This window comes from Phocoena phocoena, chromosome 9 (genome assembly GCF_963924675.1).
Source record: "Phocoena phocoena chromosome 9, mPhoPho1.1, whole genome shotgun sequence".
In the NCBI taxonomy this organism is placed as follows: Eukaryota; Metazoa; Chordata; class Mammalia; order Artiodactyla; family Phocoenidae; genus Phocoena; species Phocoena phocoena.
Window position 1 is genome coordinate 19,382,220 of NC_089227.1, and position 17,293 is coordinate 19,399,512.

Genomic DNA, 17,293 nt, shown 5'->3' on the forward strand with positions numbered 1-17,293 from the left:
ATACCTGTACTGAGAATTAACCTGAGGAGGCAAAACTGAATACAGAGACCAGTTTGGGAGCTATTGGCACTGGTCAAAAAAAGAGATAATGAAAGTCTGAAATAAAGCCATGGTGGGAAGGGTAGGCAAGAGGGGACACAGTTGAAAAAATTTTGAGGTAACATCAGAAAGAGTTGATGATTGATTGGAGTGACTCCAAGACTAGGTAGGTAGTGTACTTTAGCTGAGATAATAAATATTATGCTGGCTCATTGATGTTCCTCCTTTAGCAGGAACTCTGTCATTTATTCCAGATTTACACCTCTGGAGTCAGAAACCAGAGGCACATCTTCTCTCCTTGTGTGACTTTTGGGGAAATCTATTAGGCTGTGCAGGAAGGGTATGGGGAGCTTTTGCTCCTGTCCATCAAACAGATTGACTGCTATGAGCAGTACTTTTCCTGTGACAGAAAGCCCGTTCAAGGTCAAGGGTAAAGAACTCAATGTAGAGGTTCATGGAAATAGTCCTAAAAGCTGTGGTCTTTTAAGACTATCAGTTATTTTAGCTATTTTTGGATCAAGAAATCCAGAACTTTATAGACTTTGAAATTGCCCTCTGAAGTAGACATAAGCCATCTATGACTGGCCACCATTTCTATACAGTTTCCCATATTGTTAGTACCACCGTCCCCAAATAGAATTTTCATACTTCCTTTCTAGGGTGAAGGCATGCAACTTAGTTTCCACCTACTAGACCAACGCTCCTGAGACTTGAATATAGAAGAATGCAATATGAAGTGAGGACCAAGTGTGGGGAAATCTAGATTCAGTCAAGTGCAGCAGTGAAAAGGAGGGGAGTATAGTTCTGGACACATAGCCAGCATGGTACAGTTAGTTTGGAAAGGCTGGGGGCAGACAACGTGTAGAGATTATCTACCACCAAGCAACTTTTAAGAGGGGAGGCAGAGTATGCAGTGTTAGGAGGAAAGGCAGCAGAGATATGCTTTGAAACAGTGGATCAGAGAGCTTCAGTTAAATACAGTGTAGACTTTACATAGCTCTTTGGCAAGGATGCTGCTCTGTCAAACTCAGTGGCCACATAGACCTAAGTGTAACTGGATGGCTTTGCCCCTTCGGGGAGCACTTTTGACCTAAAGATGTCTCACTCACGTCTGTACCTAACTCAAGGATGTGTCTAGCAAGAGGACAAAGGTTATCCAAAAACTGATAAGAAATTGACATCTTTGGAGAGAGAGGGTTGGAATGTGGGGTGGGGGGAGAACAGCACCTGAGTTTGTTCCTAGAGCAGGGGCCCTCTTCATGCTCACTCTCAGATGGTTTGCATTTCATCACTGGATTTGGATTTAGGTTGGATCGACACAGGGGTCTGTCCCAGAATTGAGGTACTGCCTCTTATGGACACAAGGAGGGAGGAATCCAGTGGACAGTGTAAGATAGAAGATGGATCTGTGTTCCAGTGCTGTTCACTAGCTCTGTTATCAACACTTGTTTAAGTGTTGGAAAGTCACTTAAATCCACCGGTTCTTGATAATTCTCATTTATCTCTGAAGTGGGAATGATAGTAACAGCTAACACCCATAGTGCTAACTATGTGCATATATTCATCTAATCTTCAGAGCCACCCCATTATTATCATCTCCATTTTCCTGGAGAGGAAAGTGAGGAACAGTGTTTCAGTAACCTGCCCCAAATTCCACAATTCCTTGGTAGTGGAGCAAAGATCTGAACCCAGGCAGACTGCCTCCAGGGTCTGTGCTCTCAACCTTTCCCCTCTATTGCCTCTATAATAGTAGTAAGGTAATAACATGGGGAAAACACCTGGCACAGAGAGGGCATTTGATAAACAGTAGTGCCAGAAGAGGGATGAAGAGGGAAGGCAAAAGCAAGAATTCTCACCTTTGTAACTGCATGAGTGAGGACAGAGTCAGGTTGACTTAGAATAAGTTCTTTGTGTGTAACCAACAAGACGTATGGGAATAGCATGGATCCTCATACATTTCTAATGTATACCCATAGACATACAATTCCAGAAAGATTTTTAAAAGGTTTTCGTACTTTTTTCCTTCTAGACCTAAATCTGAAACCAAATGCCTTCAAATCAATGTTTTAAAAGTTAAATATACCCAGTGCATATGTGTGAGTGTGGGTGCCCATACTTTTCATTAACTTGTATCACTACTTGAAAGCTATTATTTTCATATCCATTTTCATCAGGCTGGTACTTCACAGATAAGCTGCAATAAGTATGTTTTCAGGAAGTTCGGTGATTACTTTTCAGCATATAAAATCATGTTTAGCTTTGTTGAAATATTTGTGTACATTGACCTAGCAAAGAAGGCTAGACAAGTCAAATTCTACAAGTAAACAGTTATTCATATTTGAATCAAATGAAAAGATTAAAGAATGACATAAAGGAACTCCATAATTCACTTTCTCTCTTCACTTAAAATATAAAACTAACTTTCCAGACTACATTTTCAGAACAGTCTACTTTTTATTAACTCATGTAAGCCTTTAGATATCCCTTTGAAACAAAGAGAAAATGATGAAAATAAAAGGAAACAGAAATCATCTTAAATATTTGTCTGTTCTTACACTTTTTATACAGACATGTTATAAATTTAATAAACTTCCTGACAAAATCTTCTGCCATACTTTCTGAAAGTGTTTGAAACAATAAAATATTTAAGATTTCATAATTTTTATATATGAAGGTTACATATATCACAAACCAAAAATCTATAATCTTAATGTACTTTCCCTTTATTTCGTGATATCCCATCCACAGATGTCTTAGTTCTTGAATCACATGAAAAAACCAGGACATGCTTCTACCCACTTTAACCCTAACTATGGCAAATTACAAACTGAACCGATTTGAGTAATCCACATCTTTAATCTATAAAATATAGAATAAACCCAACATGAATGTGTAATTTTCCTAGTACATTGGTTATTTTTGGTAATAACATCTTCAGGGTGTTCCTTGGAAGCAAATAGCCTACATTTTTATGAGGATGTGTACATTTTATTTTCAAAATGGGGGAATCATAGAAATTCTAGTTAAAGTTCTGAAGACTCAAGGTATGCACATTAAAAGCATAGAAGAGTATTCCTGAGGGAAAATGGAGTTCATACAAGGTTTAGTCACAAACTTAAAATAACTGAAGACTTGTCAAGGAAAATGACATCCCGGAAGGCACAGAAATGAGTATCACTGTCTTAAAAGGATCATGGAAGCAACTTTAGAACAATTAAAGACATCGTGAGCCTAATCTTGCAGAAGTATAATGTGGATAAAGGAAACTCTGGCATAGATTCCTATTCTTTAACCACAACTTTGATTAAGAAGGCAGATGCTAGATAATTTTAAATTAGATATCCAATGGTTTGAAGAATTTAATGAATTTAAAACACTCATACTTTGTCAACGGAAGAGTTATATTAAAAAGTTACCTTGGTTATTTCTTGGTACAGAAATTATAGTTAGATTGTCAATATTCCTATTTTTCAAATGTGTGTACACAATATTCAAAAGGAAAATGTGTCTGTAACATAAATGCTTTAAAATCTATCAGGACAGTTATCAGTCTCATAGAACCTCACAGATTGAAGGATACCCTTTACTTCTTCATCCAAAGTTAGACAAAGAGAGCCATACTTCTTGAAGTGCTTTCTTTCTCTCATAGTCCAGTTCTCTTGGAAAAGAATCGCTTCTTTTTCGGGGGAAGAAATTCCACAGAAAAAAATTTTTGTATGAAAGTTTACACATAGCCACAACAATGAAAATAAAATCTTTATTATAGCTACACTACACACATATATATTTTACATGTATATATCTCCCTGAGATACACAGTGTAATTAAATTCTTTTATCATAGATCTGATTTTCCCTTTTTCAAGTAATACTAAAACTCAATATATATATCCTATTATCCAGCATGCAGCAAGGGAAAGCACCATCGTAAATTTAAATTCATTATCAAATTCAAATTAAAGTTATCCAAGAATAGGTTTCCAAATCACATATATTAGATGGCATATGTCTTTCATGACACAGAAGCCATTAAGGAGATCACTGTGGCAGATGCAGTAAATTGTGTTTCACAGAACACTGGAAGCTGATGCTGACTGCTCTCCTCCTTGTTCTCATTTTATATGCGTACCTCTGCTTATTATGTCTGCCTTTGTGAGCTGTCCTCCCATTTTTCTTCTGTTCATTTAAATTGTACCCAGAGAGCTAAGGCACTGAAAGGAGTCTTGAGATCATGGACCAGCAGTTTATAGATGTTGGAATTGAAGCTTGAGAGGGAGCAACCTGACCAAGGTCATGCAGCGGCGGGTGACAGAGCTGAGGGTACGACCTCGTGCTTATACTCTCCTGCCTCATGTACATAAAAACAAATATGGGAAATCTTAGTTTTTCCCTCAAAACTCAATTCCAGTCTCCCTCTTCAACAAAGTCATTTTTTTCTTTTTCTTTTATAGTTTACTATAAGATATTGAATATAGTTCCCTATACAGTAGGGCCTTGTTGTCTACAGTGCCATTTCTGACTGTGCAGCAAGGATGCTTGTTTGAATCCAGGCTATACTGCCCTTGCTGTATAACTGTAAGTGAGTATTTATCTTCATCATATTAGTTTCCTCATGGGTAAAATAGAGAAAATAACAGCTCCTACTGCATAGGATTGTTAAGAGCCTTAAACAAGTAAATATTCATGAAACGCTTAGAATAGTGTCAGGCCATAGTAAGTGCTCAATAAACATTAGTTGTCATTATTATAATTGTCCACAGTAATCACTCTTCCTCTCCTCTTTTGTATTTTTCGCAAATACCACCCAGTTAGCACTTACTTATTTTCTAGTTGTTCTCTTTATAATGTTAGTTTATTCCAGTTTTCTCATCCCAGCTGAAGTCATTTCAAGGTAGGGACAATGTTCTGTATTTCTTCTGTGTACCTCCATAGGGCCTAACCCAGTGTTTGATGCAACATAGGGATTCTGTAAATACTGTTTTTTTCTGGTGGTTCACTCAGAATGTCTGGGAACCAGTATTTATTCAATCTCTTTAGGTGATGCTTCTGTGTAGCCGAGTTGGAGAACTCTGTGCTAGACGGTTGGATTGCAAGAATGTCATCCTGTAGGTTATTTACCCAGGGTAGGGCATGAGGCAATCGCAACTCTATAGCTACCTTATAAAATTCTGTCAAGTAATATGCAGTCTAGACATGACTCACTTTCTAAGAGGAGCTTTGAGGAGTGAGGAGATATTTGAACATGAATTCTGTTACCAAGACTCTGAGACCCTGAAACGTTATTTTGTTTGATTCATTTCCATTCCCACATGATTGTGGCTGGAACTTTTGCTTTCATTTTTGGCCGGGCTGACTCCTGCATATGTATCATTTTCCATACACTGGATCCCTGCTTTATGCCTGACCAGAGGGGAGTGGCAATTCCTGAGTCACGGCTACTGAGTCTCCTTCAGCACTCTGTGATTTCCTTGGGAGTCTGGAGTCTGTCATCCTCTCTAACCTTGTGGTTTCTCTGGCTTGATGACTTTCATCCTTTTGTCTCAAGATACAGCTTTAAAAATACATACATACATATATATATATATATATATATATATATGTATATATACATACTTGAGAAAAGTAACATCATTAGGATATGTCAAAATATAGACTTGTTCTTCTATTTCTTTGGCCAGTATGACCTATTCTGAACAACTTGCTATTCTAGAAGATTCTGTTTCATTAGTTGATGTAACGTGTATAATTTACATTGTCTTTTATTTTTATAGTTAAATTATTCTTGTATTTATTTAGAAAATATTTCTTGAGTATCTGTGATGTGCCAGACATTATGATAGTCGCTTGAAATATAAAGATTAAAGACCTAGTCCCTCATAGACTCCCTGGAGAGCTGGTCCAGGGTATGATGGAGCAATGTGTGAACTGCTGTGATGACATGTAGGCAGGGCACCTATCCAAATACAGGGGCACTGTACCAGATGCTGTCATATGTATTGAGTCATTTAATTCTCACAATAACTTTAGGATGGAGTGGACATGTGTCTTCATTTTAAAGACAGGGAAACTGGATCTCAGAGAGAGTAAGCCATTTGCCTAAGTTCACAAAGCCAACAAATTAATTTTTTATTTAACTGCCCACTCCTGGCAATGTTTCTTTTTATTAATAAACTTTATTTTTAGAGCAGTTTTAGGCCACAGCAAAATTGAGTAAAATGTTTTTCCGTATACCACCCACCCCATCCCCAACCTCCCAGGCATCCTGCACCATAGTGATATCTTTGTTACAGCAAATGAACCTACACTGACACATCATTGTCACTCAGAGTCCATACTTTACATTAGGTTTCATTCTTGGTGTTGTGTATTCACCACTGCAATATTATAAAGAATAGTTTCACTGACCTACAAATCCTCTGTGCTCTGCCTATTCATACCTCCCTCCTTCCCTCCTAACCCCGGCAACCACTGTCTCCATAATTTTACCTTTTCTAGAATGTCACATAGTTGGAATCATACAGCATGTAGTTCTTTCATATTGGTTTCTTTCATTTAGTACTATACACTTATTTATTCATGTCTTTTCATGGCTTGATAGCTCATTTCCTTTTAACTCTGAAAAATATTCTATTGTTTGGATGTACCAGTTTATCCATTCACTTAATAAAGGATATCTTGGTTGTTTCCAAGTTTTGACAGTTATGAATAAAACGGCTATATACATCCATATGCAGGGTTTTGAGTGGAGATAAATTTTCAGTTTATTTGAGTGAATACCAGGGAGTGTGATTTCTGGATTATGTGGTAAGAATATGTTTATTTTTGTAAAAAAACACCAAACTGTCTTCCAAAATGGCTATACCATTTTGCATTCTCACCAGCAATGAATAAGTTACTGTAGTTCCACATCCTTACCAGTGTTTGGAATTGTCAGTGTTTTGGACTTTGGTTGAATATTAGGTGTGTAGAGGCATTTCATTGTTTTAATTTGCAATTCTCTAATGACATATGATGTTGAACATCTTTTTGTATGCTTATTTGCCATCTATATATCTTTTTTGGTGAGATCTTTTGCCTATTTACAAAAATCAAGTTATTCATTTTCTTAGTGTTGAGTTATCTATTAATATTTTATATCTGAGGTAAACATAAGAGAATCACCTTATTAAAAAAGAGAAAAAGCATCTCCTGATAGCTCAGCTGCAAGCTGACTTGGTACTCAGCTAGGCCATGATGTTCTCATGTTGAACATGAGCAGTTTCATAGGTCATCCACTCTGAGACAGTTGTGGTTTGAGACAAAAACAAGATCACCTTGTAATCATGCCTGAACACAGACAAAAGCAAGAACATGGTGCAAACCACAAAAATGACCAATATCCCCTCTCCATGCTAACGTGACTGCCGCTGCTTTTTTATCGATCTCAGCTTTAGCCCTACTCCATTCCTCATGTCTCATAGATAAAAATTAAGATACTCAGTGATAAATTTGCTCCCAGAAGCAAAACCACCTTTACCTGGAGCCTCCCCAACAAGACTGAGGGGGTCCCCAGGATGCAGGACTTTCAGTACTACAATCGGGAAATTCCTGGGCCAGCTTGATCACCCTGCTCTCTAAAATAACCTAACACAAGCCCAAATATTTTAACAAGCTCCTCCTAACGTCCTCATACTGAGATACCTCCAAGTTCCCAATAGTATTTGGTCTCCATTGCTGCAATCACTTCCAATAAATCCAACCTTGTTATACCGTGTTCCTGGTGGTATTTGTTGATGGGCAAAGACCAGTCAACAAAATCAAAATGAAGCAAATACTATAGCAATAATTTAGTGGATTGCTCCTTAACAATAATGTTTTAAACGATTCATTTCCTTCTGACAATAGGAAGTAAAAAATTGCATAACTTACGGGGAAGCCAAACAGCATGTTGAATCTTAACATAAAAGAAAAATGTCCAGAAAATATTATTATGCCATCATAAGGACTGTGTTTTATTGTTTTTATAACAACTTCCCTTCCTTTCTGTTTGTCAGGGATCATGTCTGACCACCAGTTTGGTAACCAGTTTATGTGCAGTGTGGTGGCCTCTCATGTGAGTCATCTGCCCACTACCAACCTCAGCTTCGTCTGGATTGCTCCACCTGCTGGCACAGGCTGTGTGAATTTCATGTAAGTACCCAAAATGTCTGTGACTGGTACAGAAGGCAAATGTGTTATCAAACCAAACTTGGGTCCACTCGCCTGCACGCAGTAAAGCCAATCTGTGGACACCAGCTTGTGGTGAAGGGAAGTACAGTGTTTATATCAGGGCACCAAACAAGGAGTCCAGGCAGCTAGTGCTCAAAAGACCTGAACTCCCCAGTGTCTTTCAGGGAGAGGTTTTTTAAAGACAGGGTGAGGGAGAGGGTTGTGGGGTATGTGATCAGCTCATGGACATTCTTCTGATTGGTTGATGGCGAGGTAATCAGGAGTCGATATTATCAACCTCTGGTTCCAGCTGGTGTGGGGTCAAGGTGTTTGTGGGCAGCATACTGTTAACCACCTGGTGGGGGTTTCAGTACTTACACAGCAGCTCAGAGGACATGGCTCAGAATATTATCTGTAGCCCTTGAGGAGGAACTAAAGGTCCTTGACTAAACTATTATAATTTTGTCTTGCTTGGCTGTTTGCCTTTGTTTCCATATTTTTTTACTTCTCTGATTAAATTTATGCTTTGGCACTCAGGGAAGGCCTAGGAGGCTAAAGTTTTTCTACAAGTAAGAGACAGGTGTAGCACATGGGGTAGTCTGTCCTGGGAAGGCCCCATAGGGTCCTGCTAGGTTACAAATATACCTCTCATGAGGTTACATATACAGTCACTATTTAAATGTATTGTTTTAACAGATTTAATGTTAATTAAAACCTCTCATTTTGGTGTCAAAAGAGGCCAAAACTGTAAAAAAAAAAAGTAATTTTAGCAGTTTATTTTTGCGTATTTATTTATACCTCAGGAGATCTAAATTGGATTTTAGCTGATTAAAATACACAATAAGATAAAAGTATGTGAAGAAATCAAGGCAATAGGAAAATGATATTCAGAAAATAAGATGAAAACAGGTACAAAAAAATGCTATGAGGCTCCATACATGGTTTAGAAGAAGACCACAGATAAGAGATTTAGCTTTTAGCTTTCTAGCCACTAGTGCCAAGAGGAAAATGTGATCAGTTAGCTGATTCATGGTGGTAAGAAGTCAGAACTCTATAGAAACCTACTGAATCTCTCCTTTGCTTTCATTAAGAGGAAACAGGGAAATGTAGTGAGCAATGTCCCAACAGCATCCTTAGATAAACTCTGAACTACAGTTCAAAGTCTGTGACTTGTGACATCTCTCAATATAGATTGTTCCCCTACCCTTGCCTTACAATCACTGCTCCTCATCTTTCTTCGTCGTCTCTTTTTTCCCTCATAGCCCTTTGTTCACTTCTAACACATGATATACTTCATTTATTTAATTATGTATGTTATTTATTGTGTGATTGTTCCTGCTGAAATGCAAGTTCCTTGAAGGCAAGAATGCATTTCTATTTTGTTCACTGATTTGCCCCAGTTGTCTAGTACAGTCTCTGCACACACAGTAAGCATTTACTAAATATTTCTTGAATGGACGAGTAGGCCAATGGAACAAGGTCAAAGGCAGTCAGGTGAAACAGAGCTGGAATTCATCTTGAATAGTGTTCTATTCCAACCTTCTATTCAGACAACAAAATCCCATAAACCTGCATATTCCAAAATTTACCACTACCTTTTCTTCTCCCTTAATAATACACAGTTGAATGTCAAGGGTTTATATCACGTCACTGATTATATACTCTCTCTGCCTATCCTCTGGGTCAGGGGTCCCCAACCCCCCCGCAGTCCGCAGACTGATAGCGGCCTGTTAGGAACCAGTCCGCACAGCAGGAAGTGAGCAGCGGGTGAGGAGCGAAGCTTTCTCTGCTGCTCCCCATCACTCCCCATCACTTGCATACTGCCTGAACCATCTCCCCCCACCCCCCCATGTCTTCCATGAAACCGGTCCCTGGTGCTAAGACGGTTGGGGACCACTGCTCTGGGTTACTCAGGCTGCAAACGTGAGATTCATCCCACCCAGGTGGTTGACATTTAATCCCATCATTTTCTCCCTCTGAAAGTTTTTCACACTTGAACACTTTCCTTCCAGTACCTCTTGCTAAGATGATTGCAGTAGCTTCCTAACTGGTCTGTTCACCTCCAGCCTATTTCCCATCCAGTCCATCTTGCACATTGTTGTCCAGTTAATCTTTCTAAGGCACAAGTGCTCAAAACTTGGATATCCTAAGACTTCCTTCTAAAGGCCAGCCCTTGGGCATTGGTTTCAAGGTTCTTCCAAATCTTGCTGTTGATCATCTTCTCTCGTCTCCCATAGCCTGCACCTCCTGATGGGCACAAATTGGCAGTACTTCCCACAATTCCCTATACATTCCATGACTTCCTCTCTTTCGCCATGCTTTTCCCTTAGCCTAGAACGTTTTATTCTCTCAAATTCAATTGTTAAATTCCTATTCTTTCTTCAAGCTGGCATTCTTTTTATTTATTTATTTTCATCTTTATTGGAGTATAATTGCTTTACAATGGTGTGTTAGTTTCTGCTTTATAACAAAGTGAATCAGTTATACATATACATATGTTCCCATATCTCTTCCCTCTTGCGTCTCCCTCCCTCCCACCCTCCCTATCCCACCCCTCCACGTGGTCACAAAGCACCGAGCTGATCTCCCTGTGCTATGTGGCTGCTTCCCAGTAGCTATCTACCTTATGTTTGGTAGTGTATATATGTCCATGCCTCTCTCTCCAAGCTGGCATTCTTAAAAAAAATCTTCTGTAAAGCTTCTAAGACATCAGCAACAGAAGTGATGTGTATTGTCACATTTTGCTTGTAACTCTATTATAATGCTGGCTATATTTTACTCTATATTTATTTGAGTTAATTTCTTGCCTTTTCTATTAGATTAGATTGGATAAGGGCAAATTCTTATTTCTTCGTGATTCCTCCACAGTTGGTTCAAGGAATTATACATAGAATTCACAGAAAATGCCCTTTGAATTCTGTATCCTGGGAGGGTGGGGGTTATTGGTTCTAGGACCTCCCATGTATGCTCAAGTCCTGTATGTGAAATGGCATGGTACAGCAGACCCTCTGTATCTGTGGTTTCTTCATCCAGAGATTCAACCCACCATGTAAGCAAAATCCGGGGATATGGAGGGCCAGCTGTATCTGATGTACAATGTTGTCTTTTTCTTTAGTTTAATAGTAAGCTCTGACTCTCTCTTTTGGCATGCTTTATCTTACTCATGTTGGCACTTGTTAGGGTAATTTAAATTCTTGCCATGCATAACTTCTTCATTTAAAACAAGAATTACTTTTTTGAAAGAACACAAATTAAATCTATGCCAGCAATACAGAACTGCCTATGTCCAAATAGATATAGTTACTCATTTAACCTGTTTTAAAATGATATTTGATGGCTTATGGCCTCACTGTTGCTGGGATATCAAATTGTATTCTCTTCTGATAAATAATGTAGGTATTTTTTTGGGGGTGCCCTCAAAATACATGGTATGGGCCAAGTGAATCTGAGACTTAATTTTCCCACCCATTATATAAGGTTAGTAATAATTTCCTGAAAAGGGTTGTTATGAGCATGGAGAGTCCTGGATCTAGTCCTCAGCTTTGCAGGAAGTCCAGAGTCTGCAGAGGTGATCAGCCTCAAATCAGGGACTCCCCAAACCAAAAACAAAATTGGAAGGTGCTGATAAATAACCAAGGAAATGGACGTTGGTTCAAGATGGCGGAGTAGAAGGACATGCTCTCACTCCCTCTTTCAAAAACATTGGAATCACAACTAACTGCTGAATAGTCATTGACAGGAAGACACTGGAAATCACTGAAAAAGATACCCCACATGCAAAGACAAAGGAGAAGCCGCAATGAGACAGTAGGAGGGTTGCTATCACAATAAAATCAAATCCCATAACTGCTGGGTGGGTGACTAACAAACTGGAGAACACTTATACCACAGAAGTCCACCTGCTGGTGTGAAGGTTCTGAGTCACACATCAGGCTTCCCAACCTGGGGGTCTGGCAACGGGAGGAGGAATTCCTAGAGAATCAGATTTTGAAGGCTAACGGGATTTGATTGCAGGACTTCAACAAGACTGGAGGAAACAGAGACTCCACTCTTGGAGGGCACACATGAAGTAGTGTGCACATCAGGACCCAGGGGAAGGAGCAGTGACCCCATAGGAGGCTGAACCAGACCTACCTGCTAGTGTTGGAGGGTCTCCTGCAGAGGCGGGGGGCAGCTGTGGCTCACCAAGGGACAAGGACACTGGCAGCAAAAGTTCTGGGAAGTACTTCTTGGTGTGAGCCCCCCGCAGAGTCCACCACTAGCTCCACCAAAGAGCCTGGGTAGGCTCCAGTGTTGGGTCACCTCAGGCCAAACAACCAACAGGGGGGGGAACCCAGCCCCACCCATCATGAGACAAGCAGATTAAAGTTCTACTGAGCTCTGTCCAGCAGAGCAACAGCCAGCTCTACCCACCACCAGTCCCTCCCATCAGGAAACTTGCACAAGTCTCTTAGACAGCCTCATCCACCAGAGGGCAGAAAGTAGAAGCAAGAAGAACTACAATCCTGCAGCCTGTGGAACAAAAACTACATTCACAGAAAGATAGACAACATGAAAAGGCAGAGGGCTATGTACCAGATGAAGGAAGAAGATAAAACCCCAGAAAAACAACTAAATGAAGTGGAGATATGCAATCTTCCAGAAAAAGAATTCAGAATAATGATAGTGAAGATGATCCAGGACCTCGCGAAAAAAATGGAGGCAAAGATCGAGAAGATGCAAGAAATGTTTAACAAAGATCTAGAAGAATTAAAGAACAAACAGAGATGAACAAAACAATAACTGAAATGAAAACTACACTAGAAGGAATCAGTAGCAGAATAACTGAGGCAGAAGAACAAATAAGTGACCTGGAAGACAGAATGGTGGAATTCACTGCTGGGGAACAGAATAAAGAAAAAAGAATGAAAAGAAATGAAGACAGCCTAAGAAACCTCTGGGAAAACATTAAATGCAAAAACATTCACATTATAGGGGTCCCAGAAGGAGAAGAGAGAGTAAAAGGACCTGAGAAAATATTTGAAGAGATTATAGTCGAAAACTTCCCTAGCATGGGAAAGGAAATAGCCACCCACGTCCAGGAAGTGCAGAGAGTCCCACACAGGATAAACCAAAGGAGAAACACTCCGAGATACATAGTAATCAAGTTGGCAAAAATGAAAGATAAAGAAAAATTATTGGAAGCAGCAAGGGACAAACAACAAATAACAAGGGAACTCCCATAAGATTAAGAGCTGATTTCTCAGCAGAAACTCTACAAGCCAGAAGGGAGTGGCATGATATACTTACAGTGATGAAAGGGAAGAACCTACAACCAAGATTACTCTACCCAGCAGAGACCTCATTCAGATTCGATGGAGAAATCAAAAGCTAAGAGAATTCAGCACCACCAAACCAGCTCTACAATAAATGCTAAAGGAACTTCCCTAAGTGGGAAACACAAGAGAAGAAAAGGACCTACAAAAACAAACCCAAAACAATTAAGAAAATGGTCATAGGAACGTACATATAGATAATTACCTTAAACGTGAATGGATTAAATGCTACAACCAAAAGACACAGGCTTGCTGAATGGATACAAAAACAAGACCCATATATATGATGCCTACAAGAGACCCACTTCAGACCTAGGGACATATACAGACTGAAAGTGAGGGGATGGAAAAAGATATTCCGTGCAAATAGAAATCAAAAGAAAGCTGGAGTAGCAATACTCATGTCAGATAAAATAGACTTTAAAATAAAGAATGTTACAAGAGACAAGGAAGGACACTACATAATGATCAAGGGATCAATCCAAGAAGAAGATATAACAATTATAAATATATATGCACGCAACGTAGGAGCACTTCAATACATAAGGCAACTGCTAACAGCTATAAAAGAGGAAATAAGCAATAACACGATAATAGTAGGGGACTTTAACACCTCACTTACACCAATGGACTGATCATCCAAAATGAAAATAAATAAGGAAACACAAGCTTTAAATGACACAATAGACCAGATAGATTTAGTTGATATTTATATGACATTCCATTCAAAAACAGCAGATTACACTTTCTTCTCAAGTGAACACGGAACATTCTCCAGGATAGATCACATATTGGGTCACAAATCAAGCCTCAGTAAATTAAAGAATATTGAAATCATATCAAGCATCTTTTCTGACCAAAACACTATGAGATTAGAAATGAATTACAGGGAAAAAAATGTAAAAAAACACAAACACATGGAGGCTAAACAATACATTACTAAATAACCAAGAGATCACTGAAGAACTCAAAGAGGAAATCAAAAAATACCTAGAGACAAATGACAATGAAAACATGACGATCCAAAACCTATGGGATGCAGCAAAAGCAGTTATAAGAGGGAAGTTCATAGCTATACAAGCCTACGTGAAGAAAAAAGAAAAATCTAAAATAAACAATCTAACGTTACACCTAAAGGAACTAGAGAAAGAAGAACAAACAAATCCCAAAGTTAGCAGAAGGAAAGAAATCATAAAGATCAGAGCAGAAATAAATGAAATAGAAACAGAGAAAACAATAGCAAAGATCAATAAAACTAAAAGCTGGTTCTTTGAGAAGATAAACAAAATTGATAAACCATTAGCCAGAGTCAAGAAGAAAGAGGGCCAGGACTCAAATCAATAAAATTAGAAACGAAAAAGGAGAAGTTACAACAGACATCGCAGAAATACAAAGCATCCTAAGAGACTACTACAAGCAACACTATGCCAATAAAATGGACAACCTGGAAGAAATGGACAAATTCTTAGAAAGGTATAACCTTCCAAGACTGAACCAGGAAGAAATAGAATATATGAACAGACCAATCACAAGTAATGAAATTGAAACTGTGATTAAAAATCTTCCAACAACGAAAGTCCAGGACCAGATGGCTTCACAGGTGAGTTCTATCAAACATTTAGAGAAGAGTTAACACCCATCCTTCTCAAACTCTTCCAAAAAATTGCAGAGGGAGGAACACTCCCAAACTCATTCTATGAGGCCACCATCACCCTGATACCAAAACCAGACAAAGATACTACAAAAAAAGAAAATTACAGACCACTATCACTGATGAATATAGATGCAGAAATCCTCAACAAAATACTAGCAAACAGAGTCCAGCAACACATTAAAAGGATCATACACCATGATCAAGTGGAATTTATCCCAGAGATGCAAGGATTCTTCAATATACACAAATCAATCAATGTGATACCTCATATTAACAAATTGAAGAATAAAAACCATATGATTATCTCAATAGATGCAGAAAAAGCTTTTGACAAAATTCGACACCCATTTATGATAAACACTCCAGGAAGTGGACTTAGAAGGAATCTACTTCAACATAATAAAGGCCATATATGACAAACCCACAGCAAACATCATTGTCAATGGTGAAAAACTGAAAGCATTTCCTCTAAGATCAGGAACAAGATGAGGATGTCCACTCTTACCACTGTTATTCAACATAGTCTTGGAAATCCTAGCCATGGCAATCAGAGAAAAAAAAGAAATAAAAGGAATACAAATTGGAAAAGAAGAAGTAAAGCTGTCACTGTTTGCAGGTGATATGATACTATACATAGAGAATCCTGAAGATGCCACCAGAAAACTACTAGAGCTAATCAATGAATTTGGTAAAGTTGCAGGATACAAAATTAATGCACAGAAATCTCTTGCATTCCTATACACTAATGATGAAAAATCTGAAAGAGAAATTATGGAAGCACTCCCATTTACCATTGCAACAAAAAGAATAAAATACCTAGGAATAAACCTACCTAGGGAGACAAAAGACCTGTATGCAGAAAACTCTAAGACACTGATGAAAGAAATTAAAGATGATACCAGCAGACAGAGAGATCTGCCATGTTCTTGGATTGGAAGAATCAATATTGTGAAAATGACTATACTACCCAAAGCAATCTACAGATTCAGTGCAATCCCTATCAAATTGCCAATGGCATTTTTCAGAGAACTAGAACAAAGAATCTTACAATTTGTATGGAGACACAAAAGACCCTGAATCTCCAAAGCAGTCTTGAGGGAAAAAAACAGTGCTGGAGGAATCAGACTCCCTGACTTCAGACTATACTACAAAACTACAGTAATCAAGACAATATGGTACTGGCACAAAAACAGAAATATATATGGAACAGTATAGAAAGCCCAGAGATAAATGCACGCACCTATGGTCAACTAATCTATGACAAAGGAGGCAAGTATATACAATGGAGAAAAGCCAGTCTTTCAATAATTGGTGCTGGGAAAACTGGACAGCTACTTGTAAAAGAATGAAATTAGAACACCCCTAACACCATACACAAAAATAAACTCCAAATGGATTAGAGACCTAAATGTAAGACCAGGCAGTGTAAAACTCTTAGAGGAAAACATAGAAAGAACACACTGACATAAATCACAGCAAGGTATTTTTTGACCCACCTCCTAGAGTAATGGAAATAAAAACAAAAATAAATGGGACCTAATGAAGCTCAAAGCTTTTGCACAGCAAAGGAAACCATAAACAAGACGAAAAGACCACCCTCAGAATGGGAGAAAATATTTGCAAATTAATCAACGGATGAAGGATTAATCTCCAAAATATATAAACAGCTCATGCAGCTCAATATTAAAAAAACAAACAACCCCATCCAAAAATGGGCAGAAGACCTAAATAGACATTTCACCACAGAAGACATACAGGTGGCCAAGAAGCACATGAAAAGCTGCTCAACATCACTAATTATTAGAGAAATGCAAATCAAAACTACCATGAAGTATCACCTCATACCAGTTAGAATGGGCATCATCAGAAAATCTACAAACAACAAATGCTGGAGACAGTGTGGAGAAAAGGGAACCCTCTTGCACTGTTGGTGGGAATGTAAATTGATACAGCCACTATGGAGAACAGTATGGAGGTTCCTTAAAGAACTAAAAATAGAATGACCATATGACCCAGCAATCCCACTACTGGACATATACCCTGAGAAAACCATAATTCAAAAAGACACATGCACCCCAATGTTCATTGCAGCACTATTT

General features: G+C 38.6%; 1 protein-coding gene across 2 annotated transcripts in view; it reads left to right on the forward strand.

Annotated features, from left to right (window-relative positions):
- RELN (reelin) overlaps positions 1-17,293 on the forward strand; it is a 522,720-nt gene that overhangs the window by 147,888 nt on the left and 357,539 nt on the right. For both annotated transcript variants that reach the window (XM_065883760.1, XM_065883761.1), the window contains exon 3: positions 8,072-8,207. In XM_065883760.1, coding sequence (XP_065739832.1) covers positions 8,072-8,207 — 136 coding nt within the window. The remainder of the gene's footprint in view (positions 1-8,071; positions 8,208-17,293) is intronic.